We start from the raw sequence: 20,415 nt of genomic DNA on the forward strand, positions 1-20,415 counted from the left end.
GTCCCTGCAAGGAGAGTGGCAGCTTGCTGGCCCAGACTACTTACAGTCGTGGACTTGAGGGGTTTTCTTTGCTAATTTTTCCCTTTGAGTTGTGTTTTTTTTTTTTTTTTTAATTTGGTCAAACTACCATAGACTGAAGGATTCTCCCAGGGTCCAGTGTCACGTTCTTCCTTTTGGAAAAGAAAACATGTGTCCTTGCTTGAAGAATTTGGCCTTAAGCATCTGGTAAACCATGGCCTCAGCATTCTTCATTTGTTTAGAACGATTAGATGTGCCCACCAGTGGAGGGCAATGGTTGGTTGTGCTATGCTCCCTTCTGGGCACGACCACGTACATATATGCCCTGCAGGGTCCATGCCTGCATTCCTCCAGCTTCCAGAAGTCTCTATTATCTGGAAAAGTGATGGGGGTAGGGAGAGGTTCCTGTGGGGTGAAGAGAAAAAAGGAAGAAGGCAGAGGGAGAGCATCCAAGCAGAATTAGAGGAGAGAGTGAAATTCAGAGTCGGTGAGAGCAAGAGAGTGTGAGAAAGATTGAATTGAGATCTCTTATATATGGGGGTGTCCTTGTGGTCTCGCTCCCCATTCTTTTCTACCACCAGATTTCTCCACAGACTCTTCCTACATCTCCTGGTGTTGGCCAAGATTCAGAATATGGAGAAGCTCAGATTTGCTAATACTTCAAGACTGGATAATGACACACAGATTGGTTTTTTCCATCTTTGGGATTTGGAGCAGCTCTGGGAGTTGCAAAACCTGCCTTGGTGCAAGAATATTTCTGAAGGCTCTCACTGTCTGATCACTGGCTCTGTGCTGTTGGGCACAGTGGTGCAGCCATCCAGGGTGGCAGGGACCACCTGGGATATGGAAATTACCAGCAGCCCGGTTTTGCATTCGCCGGAGCACCTGAAGCATTCTGGGAATTTGAATTTCTGTTGTTTCTCTCAAACACCCCCTTAGGGGCAGCAGGCAACAAACATGGACCACATTTTGCCAGAAAAGCCCAAAAGGATGATGGCTGCTGTTGTCAATTATTGGCATTTCAACAGGACTGTATTTTTATTTCTGAGTATATTTACACAGCTAGGAAGCATCTGCTGACAAGGATGAAATGATAAGCTGTATCCGTGCCAAAACAGGACTAGAAAAACAGGCTTGTTCTGCGAATGGACTGCATCTCGAGTCAGTGTTAAGAAAATTCTTTCCCCACAGGCAATATCTGCACGCAAAACATTAACACTTGGGGCGCCTGGGTGGCTCCATCAGTTAAGCGACTGACTTCGGCTCAGGTCATGATCTCACCATTCATGAGTTCGAGCCACACATTGGGCTCTGTGCTGACAGCTCAGAACCTGGAGGCAGCTTCGGATTCTGTGTCTCCCTCTCTCTCTCTGCCCCTCCCCGCTTGTGCTCTGTCTCTCTCTCTCTCTCAAAAAATAATAAATAAATCATTTAAAAAGCCATTAACACTTAAAATAGGACTTGGAATCCCTATTAAGTAACATAGTGCATGCACACAGTAGGTCCCTAATGAAAGTCTGCTAAAGGAAAGAATCGATGTGTGCAGGCACCTGAAGGAAGATGGGCGATCAGTAGCCCCGGAGAAAACTTCCCACCCTGCAGCGTGAGGGCCACGGTTCTTTCACTGGGAAGAGCGTGATGTGAGGCTGGCTCTCAAGGTGTCTGAGATTCAAGCAGAAAGGTCTGAAATTCTACCCCTGGGTGCACAAGGAAGAAGAACCGTGTGGCTGGATGTCACCTTGAAGCAGGTTGCTCCTCCTCGATTCTGTGGTTCTCTTGAACCAGAACAGGATTGTTGGTGTATGAGGCCAGCATCCCGGGTGGTGACAAAAAAGGAAATGGGTAGAAAACGCATCATCCAAGTTGGATTAACTCAGCTCTGTGGCCTGGGCAGGTTCCCAGGACATACAGCCAGATGCAGGGCCCCTGGGAGACGGGAGGCTAGAACGTGTGTGGTAACAGAGAGGGAAGTGCGAGGCAGGGCGGGGGCTGCTCGGAGGTGCCCCTCACCCTAACCCACTGGTACACAACCCTCCTGCCATCCATCACTTCCAGGCCAACCCCGAGGCCACTGGACAGTTGCCCAATTTCTAACGGACACGTTCTTTCTCTGTCAACAGTTCACATGGAACGTTAAGTGAAGGAATCCGGCAATTTCTTCCTTATTTCACTGCCTGTCTATTGCTTACTCATTCTGTGGTCTATTTGCTTTGGATCCAAGTGCCTCTGGGTACGAAAAGCTACATTATTGTATTCAACTGCATGTAAGCCAAGATCCCGACCATCCTGGTTTTGTTGTTGTTGCTGTATTTGTTCTAAAGCTTAGCCATTTTCCATTCTGGGCAATTACCACTGTTTACTATGAGTTCCACTGCATAGGTATTTTCCCCATCGCCGACCTCCGGGTTGCGGTGTGGGCAGTAACTGTCATCACATCACAGCCTGCTAAAGGAAAGAATTGTAGCAGTACAAAGTCAGACATTAACAAACGTAGGGGACTTAGCTTGAAGGTACCAGTGAGGATGGGGAGAGGATGGGGAGGAGAAGAAATCTCTTTATGAGGCGGCCAGTGGGCTGAGAAGAAATAAGACTGAAAAAGATGTTGCTAAATACATAATGCATCACCTGGAGAAAAATACAGCATCATCTGCTCTCTGTAGGACGGTATGATTTGGCGGAATGGAGTTTGTTTCTGGAGTGTTTACTTGATAGAAAATCCATCTTTGTGGTCCTGCGACAGGATTGACCCATCCTGCCCTCCTCTTGCTCTGAATACTTGCCGCCTCTTTATCACTCACCTTCCTCTGGTCCTTGGGCTGAGTTCCCAACTCAGATGATCAGGATTCTTTTTGTTACAGGTGACAGAAACCAACTCACACTGTCTTGAACGAAAAAGGGAATTTATAGGGCGCCTGGGTGGCTCAGTTGGTTGAGCGTCTGACTTTGGCTCAGGTCATGATCTCACGGTTCGTGGGTACGAGCCCCGCATGGGGCTCTGTGCTGACACCTCAGAGCCCGGAGCCTGCTTCTGATTCTGTGTCTCCCTCTCTCCGCCCCTCCCCTGCTCGTGCTCTGTCTCTCGAAAATAAATAAATGTTAAAAAAAGTTTTTAAAAGGGAATTTATGGGTTCATGTGTTAGAAAGGATACTCTAGAAGTTATAAGGTCAAAAGAAAACAGTGTGAGAATAGGACCTTGTGCCTGAACTGGGATTTCCCCCCTACCCCTCATATAACTATTACTTCTGCATTCTGTTGCCCAGCTCCGTTCTGCACATGGGAGCTCCATGAGCAGGGAAGGTGCTGCACCTGAGAGTCACTATTCTCACCCTCCAAGCTCAGCAATCTAGAAGAAAGAGTTTCTGTTTCACAACGTCCATATACAACTCCAGAAAAAGCTCTGACTGTCTAGCTCAGGGCTAATACTGTCCCAAAGAATAGAGTGGCCTGATTGTCTCATTTCTTTTTTTTTTTAATATTTATTTTTGAGAGAGAGAGAGAGAGAGACAATGAGCCCGAGAGGGTCAGAGAGAGAGGGAGACTGAGGATCTGAAGCAGGCTCTGTGCTGACAGCAGGGAGCCCAATGCGGGGCTCAAACTCACAAACTGTGACATCATGACCTGAGCTGGAGTCAGATGCCGAACTGACTGAGCCACCCAGGCATCCCCTGATTGTCTCATTTCAGTCCCGAGTCTACCTGTGGCCCAGGGAGTAGGATCTGTTTCCAGAAGAAAGGCAAGAGGGGAAAAAAACAAAACAAAACAAAACAAAACAAAACACGCCTCCCAGTGAAAAACAACAGTTCCCGTGGTCCTCTGCGCCCACCCACCATAAACCTTTCAGTTGAGGAGGAAAAGTAGGAAGGGCCTAAGCCTCATCTGAAACCTCATCTGAAACATAACAGCAAGGTAGATCCTACCTGGGAAAATTACCTGTCAGTCACTCCACAGGTCATTCTTGCTGTCTGTGCCTCTCACAAGAATGTCACATGATAATGATCACATGTGGAGTCAGTGCATTGGGCTTCCTTCCCAGCTCTGCTTTGTCCTAAGTTTTCTTAGCAGGTTCATGCATCTCTCTGCCCTTTGCTTTCTTCATGGGAGAGGAATAATAACGCCTCTCTCAGGGGTTTGTCGTCAGCGTTAGTGGGATAGTTTATGTTGATGTCAGACGGGACAGAGAAGGAGCGGCTGGTATAACCATTACAACCCCGAGGCTAACAGTGCCTTTTCTGGGGATCGTGATGACAAGTCCCAGAAATTGGCGCACACGCGGGAGGCCTGATAGGTTTCTCGGTGTTCTCAGACATGTATACTGAGTAGGAATTTCGTGCCGTTGCTCAGATGGAACGGGTCCCAGACTCCTGCCCTGCTGTGCCGGGGGCGGTGGGGGGGGGGGCACTGGCGCTGGCTGGGTTTTACATCCCGCACACGCTGCCAGTCTCCTAGACCTCGTCGTCTTGGAGTTTCTCTGTCTCACTCTCTCTCTGCGCATTCAGGAGTGTACACATTTCTGTCCAGCACCCTGAAGTCTCTGGAAGAGAAGGACCATATCCATCGTGTCTTGGACAAGATCACAGACACCTTGATCCACCTGATGGCCAAAGCGGGCCTGTCTCTGCAGCAGCAGCACCGGCGTCTGGCCCAGCTCCTCCTCATCCTGTCCCACATCAGGCACATGAGGTGAGGCATCCTTGGGTCCCCCCGCCCCGGGAGCCCCGTAATGAACACAAGCCCTCAAACGTGCTACCGCTGGGCCGGGAAGGGCTGATGCCTGAATACAGATAGCGCCCTCGGAACAGTTCCCAGGACATAATAAGCAGAAACGCTATGGGACGACGGAGGAGGGAAGAAGGAAATCTGTCTAGGGCGTGGGGCAGGTGTCAGAGAGGCTTCATAGAGGAAATGATATTTGCACTCAGTTTGAAGCCTGCACAAGGTCTGATGGGAGGAGTGTGTGGTGTGCGGGCAGAGGGAGGATGGCAATGTTTGATCATTCATTTTATCTCACCACTCAAGGCGGGTGCGTGAACACAGCTGTCCTCTGAAGGCACCCGGCACGTCCATTACGGTTCCTGCATCACGCTCCCCCTATTTACAGTTGGAAACCCGGGGGCACCCAGGTGGCTCAGTCGGTTAAGCGTCCGACTCTGGCTCAGGTCATGATCTCACCGTTCATGAGTTCGAGCCCCACATCAGACTCTCTGCTGTCAACACAGAGCCTGCTTTGGATCCTCAGTCCCCCTCTCTCTCTCTGCCGCTCCCCAGCTCATGCTCTCTCTCAAAAAGAAACATTAAAGAAATGTTTTTTTAAAAAGAGAAGAAAAAAGAAATCCTGACAGAATCTCGGGCCCTACAGCGCACAGAGAATCACCATTGATTCTTCCATTCCTCTCAGATCCCTTCTTGTCACCCCTCACGGCTGTTACCCTCATCCAAGCCACCATCATTTCCTTTTGGATTTCTGCAGAGGCCACCAAACATACCTCCCTGCCTTCTGTCTTGACCCTTCCTAACCCATTCTCTACCCAGAGCCACAGTGGCCGTCCTAATACCCCATCTGATCACCTCATTCCTTTATTTAAAACCCTCAGCTTCCCATCGCTTTTGATACAAGTGTAAGTTCCTTTATTTTGCTTGTACAACTTCTGTGCTCCAGCGGTTACTTAACTTCCTACTTAACTTCCTGGTAGTCCAAGCTCTGGCCAGGCACCTTTGTTCTCTGAGTCACGGGTGGGCAACTCCAGGTTACACATCGGCTGGCAGCTCTGTCCGTCCCCGCTGGGTTCCCTCCCGCCTGTGGGACAGCTGACACGGGCTGGGCACAGCCGGGGGACTCTGCTTCAAGCTGTAGGCTGGCCAGGTGACTGCTCCGTGTGTCCTTTATCCCCCTGTCCCCACAGGTTAGCTGGGACATATCGTTCTCATGGCAATGGCAGAGGTACAGGAAAGCAAGCCTATAAGGGCAAGTGCATTTTGATCTTTTAGTTAAGTGATATCTACAACATTTTGTTGGCCAACACATCACTTGATGAGGCTTCAAGTCAAGATCAGGAGCATGGGCACAGGGAGGGAGTATTTCAGAACAGTAAGCTAGTCCATCATAGCTGAGATATTCTTTTCAGGAGGCATCTCCTGACCCTTAACCCAGCTGGGATTTGTACCCTATTCTTCCTGATCGTTATTTCGCGTCTTGTTTTCTCTCTGCCCCAATTAGACTGTAAACCCTTTGAGGCAGTTGTCACAATCCATCACGCATAGTCTGTGTACCCAATACCTCCTCGCATAGGGCTTGGCACATAGTAACTACTCGATAAATATTTTGTGTAGGGGTTAAGGAAGGGTATTAAGGGTATTAGCAGAGGAAGTAAGAGCCCCTCTGTGCCAAAAGGACAAAGTGGCTTCATTTCTATTTCAAGTGGTCACGTCATGTGGCTGGCTAGACGCTTGATGGATACTATTCCCATGAACAGAACTCTGGCTGCGGGGAAGAAATAAGCAGTTGGTATATTCTTTACTCCAGAAAGGCCCTAGAAATGAGAGATCAGAGAGCCATGCATGATGATGTCTATATGACCTTGGGCTTACACCCAGACCCTCGGAACGAAAATGTAATTTCTTCGCTTAGTGGCTATGAGGGAAGGGCATGGTGTCTGAGGGGTTGGCTTAATTTGTAAGGCGCTTTCAAACCTCAAGATTAAGCATCAAACGGCAAGATTGCATTTTCAGCCCGCACGTTTCTAATCCTTTCCCATTTATTTTTATGAATATTACAAAGAGGGAAGCAGGAGTGCGTCAGAGTAACAACCCTCTACCACATTACCTGGCTGAGAGAGGAACCTTCCCCTAGAAGAAGTGTGTTAACATTTACTCTGGACTGGGAATTTCAAAGATGTCGTAGAAACCATGTATTATAGATGAAGGTTTTTATTCTCCGGTAGGAATTGCTGAGTCTTCAAATCTGTCAACTGCTTTTCAGCATTAGCAAGCCTGATTAGCGAACACCCAAATATGTCTGCACTAAATTTATAGGCTTTAGTACTTTTGTTGGCCTATGTAGAGGGCAGCAGTGGTGAGAGAGCCCTGAAGAGTTTGTCTCAATCGTGCAAAAGCTGGAGAGAAGCTGCTAATCTACTAGATTTGAGCATTTTCTCTCTCGCTCACTTGGGCACACACACACACACACACACACACACACACACACTAATGTTTTTGGTGCCTTATTGCAGCCAATCTAGCTCTGTTTTATTAAGGTTGGCCCCAGCCATATGTTGTTACTCAGAGAACTTAACACCCAGATTTCATGTGACTATAAATGATTCATTAGGTTGCAAGAGTAAGACAGTGTGAGATCCAGTGGGCATTTAGCATTAACAGCATTTTCAAATTAAAAACACACACACATACACACACACTTAGATGTGTAATTGGGTTGTGGTGTCGTAAGACCTGAATAGTTTGATGCTGTGTTTTTTTGGCATGTCTCCAGCTCATGCGACTTTTCCCCTACTAAAAATGCCAATATTTTCTAGGGTATTTGGTCCTGCCTACTCATGATACATCATTCTTTCTAAACAATTTCAAGCTCCCTAAATGGGTGTTCTGTGTTTTTTCCATGGGTGGCGTGGTGGGAGAAAGAGCAGAGTTGTAGCTGGCAGAGGGCGGGGGGGGGGGGGACAGCGGTTAAAAGGAGAAACGCCATTTGCCTACATTTCCCTGTGTCCATTTGCCCCATATTTTCTGAGCATTTACCACATTCTTGGCACTGTTCCAGGCCTGCAGAATGGGCAAATTACTGCCCCTCGAGGAGCCTGCCCTGTGTGTGTGTGTGTGTGTGTGTGTGTGTGTGTGTATGTGGGCACATGCCTGGGGGAAGGAATAAGCATGCATATGTACAGAGAGCAATTTCAGGTTGTCACAGTGCTGGGAGGAAAACAGAGTAAGTGAAAGAGAGCAGCTAACGCTGTAGGCCCTGAGGTCACAGCCACTGTGGCAGCAAAAGGACTTCCAAGGGAGGTGGTGTCTGAAGATCTGGGGAAGAGGGGCACCTGGATGGCTCAGTCGGTTAAGCATCCAGCTTCAGCTCAGGTTATGATCTCACGGTTCGTGGGTTCAAGCCCCACGTCGTGCTCTGTGCTGACAGCTCAGAGCCTGGAGCCTGCTTCGGATTCTGTGTCTCCTTCCCTCTCTGCCCCTCTGCCGCTCACACGTGCTCTCTCTCTCTCTCTCAAAAATAAATGTTAAAAAAAAAAGATTTAGGGGAAGAGCATCCAGGCAGAGGGAACAGAAAGGGCAGATACCTGAGTCTGGGAGTAAAGAGCTCAGTTTCTTCAAGCTCTTTCTTAGAAAGCTCAGAAGTAAAGAGCGTGAGCTAGGGGAGAGAGGCCGGGGGAGCTAGGAGAGGTAGATGGAAGCACATCAGTTAGACCTTGCAGAGCATGGGAAGAAACTTAGAGCGTATTCCGACAAAATGGCGAAGAGCTGGAACATTTTAAACAAGGGAAGTTCTTGAACTGTTCTACACATTTAAAAACCTCCCTCCTACATGACTAGAGTGACTGGATCATCTCCATTCTCTCGTTAGATGCAATAGCGGGGAACAGAACCTCATTTGAGTCAGTGGAAGTCGCCCGCATAACAAATCCTGGAATGGCTCTTTCAACAGGGACAAAGATCGGCATGCCGGTGTCTTTGGAGTTTCCCTGGTTTCCCCTTCCTTGGAGTCTCGGCAGGCCTCGAGCTTGCGACGCTCTAAAGCGGTCCCCTTTGTGTCTTCCCACCCGCAGTAACAAAGGCATGGAGCACCTGTACAACATGAAGTGCAAAAACGTAGTGCCTCTCTACGACCTGCTGTTGGAGATGCTGGACGCCCACCGCCTGCACGCCCCAGCCAACCGGGGGGGCGCACCCATGGAGGAGATGAACCAGAGCCAGCTGGCCACCACGGGCTCAACTTCAGCACATTCCTTGCAAGCATATTACATCACCGAGGAGGCAGGGGCTTTCCCCACCACACTCTGAGAGCTCCCAGGCTCCCCCAAGGTCCTGAGAATCCCTGCAGCATGTTACCCACATCATGCATCACGATAGCAGAGTTCTCCTACGCGCACTCGGCATGCATCCGCCATCGTGGCTTCCTAATATGAGTGGCCATCCGTCTGCTTGCTCAGTTCTTAGTGGCACGCCTTCTTTTGGGAACAGCCAAAGGGATTCCAGGGCTAAATTCTTTGTAATGGCTCTCTCTGCCCCCTTTGCTACATTGCTAAGCATGAGGATTCTGTAACTTTTCATGACTGAACTCAGTCTATGAGCTGGGACTCAGGTGACTGTGCATTTAAGCTACTCGTTGAGACCCAGGCCTGGAGAGTGGACATTTCATCTCTGTGAAGCGTTTACTGGCTCTAAGAAAAAGCCACAGGAAAGGCGTGACAGTGGCTCCTTTAATTGCTGACTTGGAGAAAGCTAGGTCAGGGGTTCATTATGGCATCATCTTGTATTCCTATAGTAACGGATCGTTTTATTAAAGTAATACCTTAAGGCTTTTGCTCTGTTGCATGGTTGTAGGCAGAATGTTCAGTGATTGTCTATTCATTTGCCCTATAGGAATACAAGATGCCCACAGAGAAGGAAGGTCCCCTGTCAAAACTTTGTCAACTTAATACACTGCACCTTCAGATTTGCTGAATGCTCCTCCACTGGTTTTTGAGAACACTATGTACAAACAGGTCATGGGTTCCAGTTAATTCTTGCTTCCCATGGACCCATCAACAGCAAGTTGATCCCAATTAAGTCACCTCAACATATACCAGTTTCCCTTTGAGGGATAAATTCTTGTGTTTTGTTTGTTTTGTTTTGTTTGTTTTGTTTTGTTTTGTTTTGTTTTCATTTTATGAGAGAAAGCCCTCTCCCCTCAGGACTTGCAGTAAATCCGCTTCAGGACCTGTTCTGGTGTGGTCTCACACTTGCCAGCAGAGGGCGCTCTACTCGGATCTCCCTGGTGTGTGACTTCACACAGAAGGTGAATTAGTCACTTGTAGTGCCCAGCATATGACCAAGAACGGTTCACAAGAGTGGGCACCCTGGTGACACTTTTAGCCCTGGGGAACTGGGGTAAATAGTAAATGTGCATGATTATTGTAAGTCTTGGAGAACAGGAGGGCAGAAACCAGATAAACCTGAGAGGCTCATGGTGGACCTGCACAGGCCGCAGGTAACCCCGAGAGCCCCTGGCAGGCCCCATGTGCACTGTGGGGCTGCCCTGGGATCCGGGGGAAGCCCTTCTGTCCTTGCCACCCTGGCTGGCAGCAGCAGCAGTAGAAAGCCGCATTCCTGAGGTTTTCTCCCAGCACACTTTGGGGTGACGGGGCCAGAGGGTCGGGATCAGAGACACCCTACTGGGGTTGCCGGGGACCTGGTCAGCCTACGTGTGTTCTTGGTTGTCTAGAGCTCATCCAACAACGTGGGTTTGGCCTTGGGGAAAAAACTTCCCCCAAAGCTCATTTCATCCAACTTCATAAGCCAAGCGCGCGTGTCTAAAGTTGGGCCATAGGAGTCCGTTGACCTATAGGCTAAACCAGAAAGGCTCGCTGGGGCCACAGGGCAGTCTTCCCCAGGCCTTTGCATCTCCAGAGCCAACTATGGGTCATCTCTTCTTCTCAGCCAAAAAGTAAGTCTGGTTTCCTCCAGTGACTTCAGTTTCTATGATTTGAACCCCATTGAGAGGTGATGTGTTGGCCAACAACACAGCCAAGCTTTGAGGGCATCTCTTGGGACGCCTGTTTCAAAAGGTGGATTTCATTCATTTTTGATTACTTAGTAAGCGATCACCAAAGGACTGGGAACCTGGGAGGGCCAAAAAAAAAAAAAAGTTAAGTTTTTTTTCATTTTATGTGCATCTGAATTTAGGGGCAATTTTGTGTATCTGCAGTAAGGATATGTTTAGAACACAATTCTTTTGTTTTTGTTTAAGAAGCACCTTATGTAGTATAATATATTTTGTTTTTGAAATTGCAATGCTTGTTTATCAGACAATTGAATGTAGTAATTCCGTTCTGGATTTAATTTGACTGGGTTAACATGCAAAACCCACGAAAAATATTTAGTTTTTTTTTGTAGAGCTACCTTGTCATGTATGCGGTCATTGATGCCTAAGGCCTGGTGATTATTCATTTAAATGAAGATCACATTTCATATCAACTTTTGTATCCACAGTAGACAAAATAGCACTAATCCAGATGCCTATTGTTGGATATTGAATGATAGACAATCTTATGTAGCAGAGATTATGCCTGCAAAGGAAAATTATTCAGGGCAGCTAATTTTGCTTTACCAAAATATCAGTAGTAATATTTTTGGACAGTACCTAATGGGTCAGTGGGTTCTTTTTAATGTTTATACTTAGATTTTCTTTTAAAAAAATAAAAACAGACAAAAAAATTCTAGTACTATAGATGATGTAATACCAGCTAAATCCAAACAATAATAAAGTGGAGGGTTTTACATTATTCATCTAATGTGTTTGTATTCATGTTAAGATACTACTACATTTGAAATGGGCAGAGAACACCAGATGGTTGGAGTGTTAGCCCAGGAATCTCAAATAATTTTAGAAATCTCTTCTTGTTCTTATTTGAAGTGCCACTAATGGACAGCTGACACTTTGCAGCTGATACTGCTGTTGGGGGTAGGGAACATGTTGTCTTCCCCACCCCCTCCACACTTGGAGGCAATTTAAGTTTTGAAAGACATGATCAACCTGGGGTTAGGGTAGGGTGGGGAACTAGGGTCAGGAATTTGGAGAGTGGGAAATACAGTAATAAGAGCCTTGAAAGTATTTTGAGGCAGATAGATACTGGCACCTGGGGTATGCACCGGGGTTCTGTATTCCACTCGTGTCCTGTAAACTACAAATGACAGCCATTTCTAAAATGGCAGCTGGAATTCTATGGAAGAACAAGCGTCATCCACGGTCTAAGGTCTAAGTCTAAGGAACTGCTAGCGGTCTATGGTTCTTTTGGCCATTGCCAAGCTCCAGGCTTGCAGTTTACTATGGTAATGAGTCCGTAATGCTGTCATGCAACAATCAGAGAGGCTAGTTCATCCAAAGAGAAGACCCTACGTAGGTCGCAAAATCCAGTCCCTAAGGAAGTTCAGTCATTGGTTAGATTTTCCTGTTAATCTTGCAAGGCCGTCTAACCATGCCATATCCCATGCTTTCTGGGGGCTGAACAAATAAGGGACTTACCGATAATTTACTCTTGATCACATTAAGGTGTTCTCGCATGAAAATCTTATACATTGAAATGGCCACTGATTTAGGCCATCGGTTTAGAGTACCCCTACATGAAACCAATTCCAAATCCCTTCCTATTCATGCTTTCCTACTCTGAGATGGCCTGTGGATGCCGGGAATGGTCACTAGGACCGGAATAATGTCTAATATTCACAGGCAAATCTGCTTTGGGAAACTAGTTATTTGGAAGGCAAAGAGAGTTGTATAGTAGTTTATGAGGCAACCATGATTCTTTTCAGTACAAGGCTTGGGAGGATGATCCAGATTACACTGCACTCTTCCCAGGTGAACTCCCTGAAAACTTTCAACTGGAGCAAATGAATTAAACTGTGGTTGGTCCCAAATATTCATCTTTTCATTAGTGTGATTCCTCTGTTTCTAACTGCATTTCCTTTTCATCTGGATTAAAGTGAGTGTGGCCTCTTTCTAAGTCGTTTAAAATTGTTTTCTAAGTAATCGCTGCCTCTGTTATGGCACTTCAATTTTGCACTGTCTTTCAGAGATTGAAGAAAAATTTCTATTCTTTGTGTTTTTTTTGCATCCAAATGTGCCTGAACTTTTTAAATATGTAAATGCTGCCATGTTCCAAATCCATCTTCAGTGTCTTTGTACAGAGCTGTGTACCCTGGAAACAACATTCAGCCCCATGAGCAGGTGCCTGAGATGTGGACCCCTTTGCATTTACAGAGAGGTCATTGGTCATAGAGACTTGAATTCATAAGTGACATTATGCCAGTTTATGTTCTCTCACAGCTTATAAACAATGCTTTTTGTACACAACATATTCTTCAATGTAGAGCTCTTGTTTTATGGGAAAAGGCTGAAATGCCAAATTGTGTCTCACAGTTTAATATGCCTTTTCGCTGATGCATACTATTATCGATGTGATTCTGTTTTGTTGCAGCTTTGCTTTGTTTAATGAAACACAATTGTAAACCTCTTTTGCACCTTTAAAAAGTAAGGAGTCCAGTGGGATGCTCAAGCACCTGTAAACAATTTTCTCAATCTGTTTGATGTTCAAATAAAAATTAAACAAATGACAACAGGCTTGTTTTATGTAAACTCCCTTCTTGCTAACGGCTCACCACTGACTGTCTCAAATCAAGGTGATGGAATGCATCTGAAGAACACAGTGACTCTTAAAGATCAGTCTGATGCCAGGATCCCTCTCGCCAGGCCTAGGAGGAGGTGTGTGGACACTGGAGGCAGGCAGACTGGCCTCACTGCTTGGGTCCACCACATATGAGGTTTATGATCATTGGCAATGAGTTTTTCAGAGCCTCCGCTTCCTCATCAACAAAACGTGACAGTGACACCTAATTCACAGGGTAGTTGGGAGGATTCTATGAGGTGCTTCTTAAAATACTGGTTATTTTCTAATAGCTAACCCTCTCGCATCCCCTGTAAGGGGGAAGAAAGAAGCTTGAGAGTGGTTACTTGTGAATGAAAGAGTGAGTGTGAATGAACAATCTGAAACTTAAATAATTTGCTCAAAACCCTCTCCCCATCATGACGGTAAGACACGAATGACCACCCCACCCCATCCCACCTCTGGTTTCCATTTTAGGACTCCCCTCCTTTTTTAGAGCTACCTGCAGGCTCCTTTTTTTCCCTTTTCTCTGTAATTTAATGGATGAGTTGGGGGAAATAGTGTGACTTACTAAGGGGCAACATGATACAATAGTACAGGCTCTACAGCTAGGTTACTCAGTTGGAAGACTCATTCTCCCATTTATTGTGTGACCTGGTGCCAAGTTATTGCACAGTGCCTCAGTTTCTTCTGTAAAGAGAGAGAAAGAACAGTGTCACCTGCCTTGAAGTGTGGCTGTGAAGACCAGATGGGGTAACTCATGGAAAGCACTTAAGCACAGTGGCTGGCACAGCTTCTCCCTCCCCTGAGGTCTCTCCTCCCACATGTCTGCACTCACTTCTTCATTAGAGGGACTTTACGTTTTTCACATCGTTGAGTCCTTTTGATACTCAAGAAGCTCTTTTGTATTCTAGTTCTATCATCCCTGGGCAAGTTATTTGAACCCAATTCTCCTTGTTTCCTCATGTCTAAAACGGACGGCTCAGGAAACAACAGATGTTGGTGAGTATATGGAGAAATAGGAACCCTCTTGCACTGTTGGCGGGAATGCAAAGTGGTGCAGCCGCACTGGAGAACAGTGTGGAGGTTCCTCAAAAAATTAAAAATAGAGCTACCCTATGACCCAGCAATAGCACCACTAGGAATTTATCCAAAGGATACAGGAGTGCTGATTCACAGGGGCACATGTACCCCAAAGTTTATATCAGTGCTATCGACAATAGCCAAATTATGGAAACAAGCCAAATGCCCCTCAACTGATGAATGGATAAAGAAGATGTGGTTTATAAATACAATGGAATACTACTTGGCAATGAGAAAGACTGAAATCTTGCCGTTTGCAACAACATGGATGGAACTGGAGGGTATTATGCTAAGTGAAATAAATCAGAGAAAGACAGGTACCACGTGTTTTCACTATATGTGGAATTTGAGAAACTAAACAGAAGACCATGGGGGAGGGGAAGGGGAAAAAGTAGTTTCAAACATAGAGGGAGGCAAACCATGAGAGACTCTTAAATACAGAGAACAAACTGAGGATCGATGGCAGGGGTGGGTGAGGGAGAAGGGAAGATGGGTGATGGGCACTGAGGAGGGCACTGGTTGGCACGAGTACTGGGTGTTGTATGTAAGTGATGAATCATGGGAATCTACTGAAACCAAGAGCACACTGTATACACTCTATGTCAGCCAACTTGACAATACATTATATTTTTTTAAATAATAATACTAAAATAATAAATAAATAGATAAATAAGATGGAAATAAGAATAATACTCACCCTATAGTGCTATCATGAAGATTAAAAGCGAGAAATATCTAAAGTGCCTCCTACATGACCTACAGGTAGTAAGTTGTTGTAGGTATTGGCTAGCACTATTGTTTTGTTACTACCCTCTGTGAGCATTTACATTTAATGGAATCTGACAGGTTTGGACTGACATTTGCCATTTTGTTACGTTTTGTACATGTCTCCTGTCTCTTTCATTCCTGTGTTCCTCCTTACTGGCCCCTCCTCTTTTTTTGTTGTTTAAATAAATATCTTTAGGGTACCCATCTAGATTTTTGGTTATTTTTTTTTTTACTATTTTTAAATTTTCTTAGCGATTGCTCTTCCAGTGTGCATCCTAATCTGTCACAGTCTTTTCAGACTCATACTAAGATAAATCTGATAAAATAAGATATCTTTGCTCCAATATAGCTCTGTTCTTTCCCTTGTGCTTTATAGTATTATTGTCATAAGTGTCCTATCTATATGTGGCATAAACCCAACAATAAAATGTTATTCTTGTTGGCTTATACAACTTAAATACAAGAAGTGGGAAAACAATATACTTACAGACTTTTTTTATATCAATCTATATATTTACCATTTCCGATGCTCTTCATTTCTTCCTGTGGATTTGAGTTACTGTCTGGTGTCATTTTCCTTCAGCCTGAAGGAATTCCTACAGTGTTTCTTGCAGGGCAAGTCTACCAGTCGTGAAGGCTCTTTGTTCATCTTGTTATGTATTTATTTCACCTTCATTTTTGAAGGGCGATTTTTCTGAATATAGAATTCTTCGTTGACAATTTTGTTCTGAGCACTTTGAAGGCATCACCCTACTCCTGGCTTCCACTCTTTCAATCCTTCTGATTCTCACCAGTATCTGATGAGTCACCTTTTCCTTGGTGCTTTCAAGATTTCTCCTTCGGGCGCCTGGGTGGCTCAGTCGGTTAAGCGTCCGACTCTTGGTTTTGGCTCAGGTCATGATCTTGCAATTTGCGAAATTGAGCCCTATGTCAGGCTCCTCGCTGACACCTTGGAGCTTGCTTGTGATTACCTCTCTCCCCCTCTCTCTGCCCCGCCCCCACTCATGCTCACGCTCTCTCTAAAAAAGAAATAAACATTTTTTTAAAGAAGCTAGTTTAATGGGGAGCCTGGGCGTCTCAGTCACTTAAGCAACTGACTTAGGTCATGGTCACACGGTTTGTGGGTTTGAGCCCCACATTGGGGTTGGTCTCTGTGCTGACAGCTCAGATCCTGGAGCCTGCTTTGGATTCTGTGTCTCCTGCTCTCTGCCCTTCCCCCATTTGCGCTCTCTCTGTCTCTCAAAAATAAATAAACGTTAAAAAAATTTAAAAAATAAGAAAAAAATTAAAAAAGCTAGTTTTCACATTCGTGGTTGCTTTAAATTGCAATATTTATAGCCACCACCAAAAGAGTAGTGGTAAATCCAGGGGAGAGATGTTTGTTCAAGGTAGACACTTTTTACAAATTTTTTTCCAGGTAACCTTTACAGCTGTGAGACGAGGGTAGATATATTAGGGTCCTTACTTTGCAGGAGAGGAAATGAAGGATCGACAGAGTTAAGTGAGGCTCCCAGGATCAGAAACCTCCTGAATGGTGGCCACTTGATCAGTTCTGACTGGAAAAAAGATTCCCACTTCAAAAACTGGGGCTTGTGCTTCTTGGGGGTTACAGCCACGTAGTACGTGTGACATTTTAATCAAAACCAGATAAAAGTGCTAATTTTGTATTTAAACAAGTTCGACCTTTTAGACGTAGAAAAATTCACATGAACGTTTAAGGCAGAATGTGACTCTTTAAAAAGAAATGTGGCATTTCGGACAGAAAGCCTGACGCTATGTCCGAGTTCTGAAAAAAATTGTGTCCCCCTCTCTTTCTGGCGGCTGCCCCTTGGATAGGAAAGTTTGAGAAGCACTTCTTTTGCTAGCATCCCTGGCACTCAAGGCCAGGCCTTTGGTTTGTGAGGTTGTACCAGGCACCCTCCCTGCCCCCGGTTTCTGCCAGGAGCGGCAGGTGAGCTGCGGAGTGATTTTCCTCTGTGCCTTTGGCACCACAAGGAGCTCTATTTCCAGCTGATGACCTGAGACCTTGAAGTCTGAGGCAGCGGCACCCTAGTAGCAACGGCACCTTCAGAGGCGACTGTCCCTGGGCTGGGCTCACTCCCTTTGGCACAAGACCAGCTCCTCTCTCATGGCCCAGGAGCGAGGCCACAGCGCACAGCCAAGGCCTCCGGGGTCTGTGCAGAACTGACAAAATGGTAGCTTTCATCCAAACTAGATGAAAGTAAAGGGGAAAAACAGCAAACTGAAGCAAGGAAGCATTCAGGGAAACATTTTCAGGAGTGATTTTGAAATGGCGGGAAAAGCTCAGTGGCCCGGCCAGCTAGGAGCAGAGGAAAGGGCTCCAAAGTGGCCAATCCGCCAAGAGCTACTCAGAAGGCACGAGATCGTGCTCTGGGTGACTTTCCAGACTCTGTGCACTGCCGGGCTTTCTACAGCACTCAACATGTCATCAGATGCCTTTCTCGTGGGGAAATCAATAATTGTGGGAAAGGCCAATGAAAGGTTTGTGAGCTGGTAAACATTTTTATGGGCTGATTGAATTCTTGAGTTCGCCCCAGGCTCAACAGAGGTTAAGCTGTAAAGATTCTTGAGTTTTCCCACATTTACAAGCAGAAAGAACATGTGTGAATACCCAGGGCCCGGGTCACAGGCTGGAGGGGAGGAAGGAAAAAGAAGAAGGCGCGGTCACAGCAGGGAATCCTGTGACTATCAGCGGGAACTGATGTGTGTGTCACCCCAGGCCCCCGAGGACGCCAGGTGCAGCTGGGTTTCTGGGGCTCCACTGCACGCGCGAGCACACCCTTCGAAAGGGAGGGAGGGGCCAAAGGTGCCGAAATGAACTGACACCTGCTTCACTAAGAGTGGAGTACAAATCAGAGCAAGTGACCCATTTGCTTATGTTTGAAAGTATTATTGGGGCGCCTGGGTGGCGCAGTCGGTTAAGCGTCCGACTTCAGCCAGGTCACGATCTCGCGGTCCGGGAGTTCAGGCCCCGCGTCGGGCTCTGGGCTGATGGCTCAGAGCCTGGAGCCTGTTTCCGATTCTGTGTCTCCCTCTCTCTCTGCCCCCCTCCCCCGTTCATGCTCTGTCTCTCTCTGTCCCAAAAATAAATAGACGTTGAAAAAAAAATTAAAAAAAAAAAGTATTATTAAATGTTTAAAAACACCCCTTAACTATCCCTACAATCAAATCCATTCTTGAGTGCAAAAAAAAAAAAAAAAAAAAATGCATATAAGGAAAAGCATGAGTAGATTTATGAGAAAAAAACAGGAGGTTTGGATGGAGAAATTTGTTTTCATCCCTTGGCCATGTTGGTACTGACTGCTTCTAGCTGAGGATCACGGGAGCCCGGGTCCAGGAAGTACAAAGACCTGAACCCCAAAACAACGGAACCCCAGATGGCTCCAGGCTTCTTACTACGGGAAGAGGCTGCTAAGTTTGAAATGTGTTTAAAAAAATAATCAGAGGGGGGGCGCCAGGGTGGCTCAGTCGGTTAGGTGTCCGGCTTCAACTCAGGTCATGATCTCATGGTTTGTGAGTTCAAGCCCCGCGTCGGGCTCTGAGCCTGCTTCGGATTCTATGTCTCCCTCTCTCTCTGCCCCTCCCCTGCTCACACTCTGTGTCTGTCTCTCAATAATGTTAAAAAATTTTTTTAATAAATAAATAAAAAATAAAAAAATAATGGAAAGACAACATCAAAGAGTTAAGGCAATATGGAGATTTTTAATTTAATTTCTATGCTTGCACAGAGGCAGAAAGAACAGGTGCCCTCTCAAATTTCCTGTGTTCCATTTCCAGTCAAATATCCTTTAGGATATTTTAGGTTTATCACCTGCCAAACTATGTCACCATCCTGGTCCCAATCCTCCCTTTCCTGCTGAGCTCCGGAAGCCCCTTGTGCGCTCTGTCTGCCAGTGGGACGTCCCCAGCCCTGAGAAAGTCACTCTGTACAGGGGCCAGAACACTTGCCCTCCTGACATCAGCACTCACAGAGGGAAGAATGAGGACCACTGACCTGGCAGGTGCTCCGACTAGGACATGAACAACATGATCTCAGAGAGCCTAGAAGATTTGTGGAAACTTCTGTGCCTCTTACCCAGGAGAGGAGATGCCATTTCCATCCCAAAGACGACATTACGGCCCTGGCCCCACCCCACCCCCAACAAAATCCAACAAAAACAGTTGGGGGTAAAAAGAATTCTTCAGGGAAGCCACAAAAGTGTTTTCAAGGGAGGAACCCCAAATGGCAGCCAGATTGGGGTATGAGAGGGTTGATCTAGTGTGGAGCCACCCCAGTGGGGATGTCATTCTGAGAAGTCCTATCAAGACGAGGCAGTCCCAACGGCCCCAGGGTCATGCTGAGGGCAGCACTTCCACCAGCGGTGTTGGTCTTAGTCCACTGTGTCTTGTGGGCCATCAAACTTTTTCTCTAAAGGGCCAGAGAGTATGCACCTCACTTAATGTGGCCTGGAAACATTTTTTGCTCGTTTTGTTCTACAACCCTTTAAAAATACGAAACCCATTCTTACGTCAAAGGCCTGCAAACATAAGCCACAGGCTGCAGTTTGCTGACCTTCGTCTTATTCTATACTTTGTGACCTTTGTCAGTCATATTAGGTCACAAGTCCCCTCCTCCCCACCCAGCTAAGAAGACAGCAAGAGTCCCGGGAGGTGATTCCTGAGGGAATCCCACCTGGAAAGGGCAGCGGGAGGACCTGGAAACGCACACATCAGGAGAGGGTCCTCTATTCCCTCTGGCTCATTCCAGAGCTTCTGATAGGGCTTTCAAAATGCTATGAGCCTTTTTCCTCCCAGAAAAGCTTAAAAACAAGAGGGAGAAGATCTGCAAACCCTTCCCCATCGCTATTTCTGGAATCAACTAGAAACTAGAGGAAACAATCATCCACTGGGCAGCATTACTGTCCCTCAGTACTTGCCATGCACCAGACAGCACGCACAGAACACGCTTCTGCAGCAGGGACTATTCCTATGTCTCGGGAGGAAACTGAAGAACAGAAAGGTTAAGTCACTTGCTCAGGTTGCACAGCCAGGAAGTGGCCCAGCTACAGGGCTGAGCACACGTACTTTGCCTCCGGAGTCTCTGCTGTAGGTGGAGCCTCCTTAGTAAGATTTGGACAAAAAGGACTTTATAAACTTCCAGGTCCT

General features: G+C 46.3%; 1 protein-coding gene across 1 annotated transcript in view; it reads left to right on the forward strand.

Moving 5' to 3' along the window:
* ESR1 (estrogen receptor 1) overlaps nucleotides 1-13,348 on the forward strand; it is a 276,181-nt gene extending 262,833 nt beyond the window's left edge. Inside the window, 2 exon segments of the mRNA NM_001024231.1 lie at nucleotides 4,516-4,699; nucleotides 8,803-13,348. Of these exon segments, the coding sequence (NP_001019402.1) occupies nucleotides 4,516-4,699; nucleotides 8,803-9,037 (419 nt within the window). The 3' untranslated portion in view covers nucleotides 9,038-13,348.
* The last annotated feature ends 7,067 nt before the right edge of the window (nucleotides 13,349-20,415 follow it).

The sequence above is a fragment of the Felis catus genome, chromosome B2 (genome assembly GCF_018350175.1).
Source record: "Felis catus isolate Fca126 chromosome B2, F.catus_Fca126_mat1.0, whole genome shotgun sequence".
Classification (NCBI taxonomy): Eukaryota; Metazoa; Chordata; class Mammalia; order Carnivora; family Felidae; genus Felis; species Felis catus.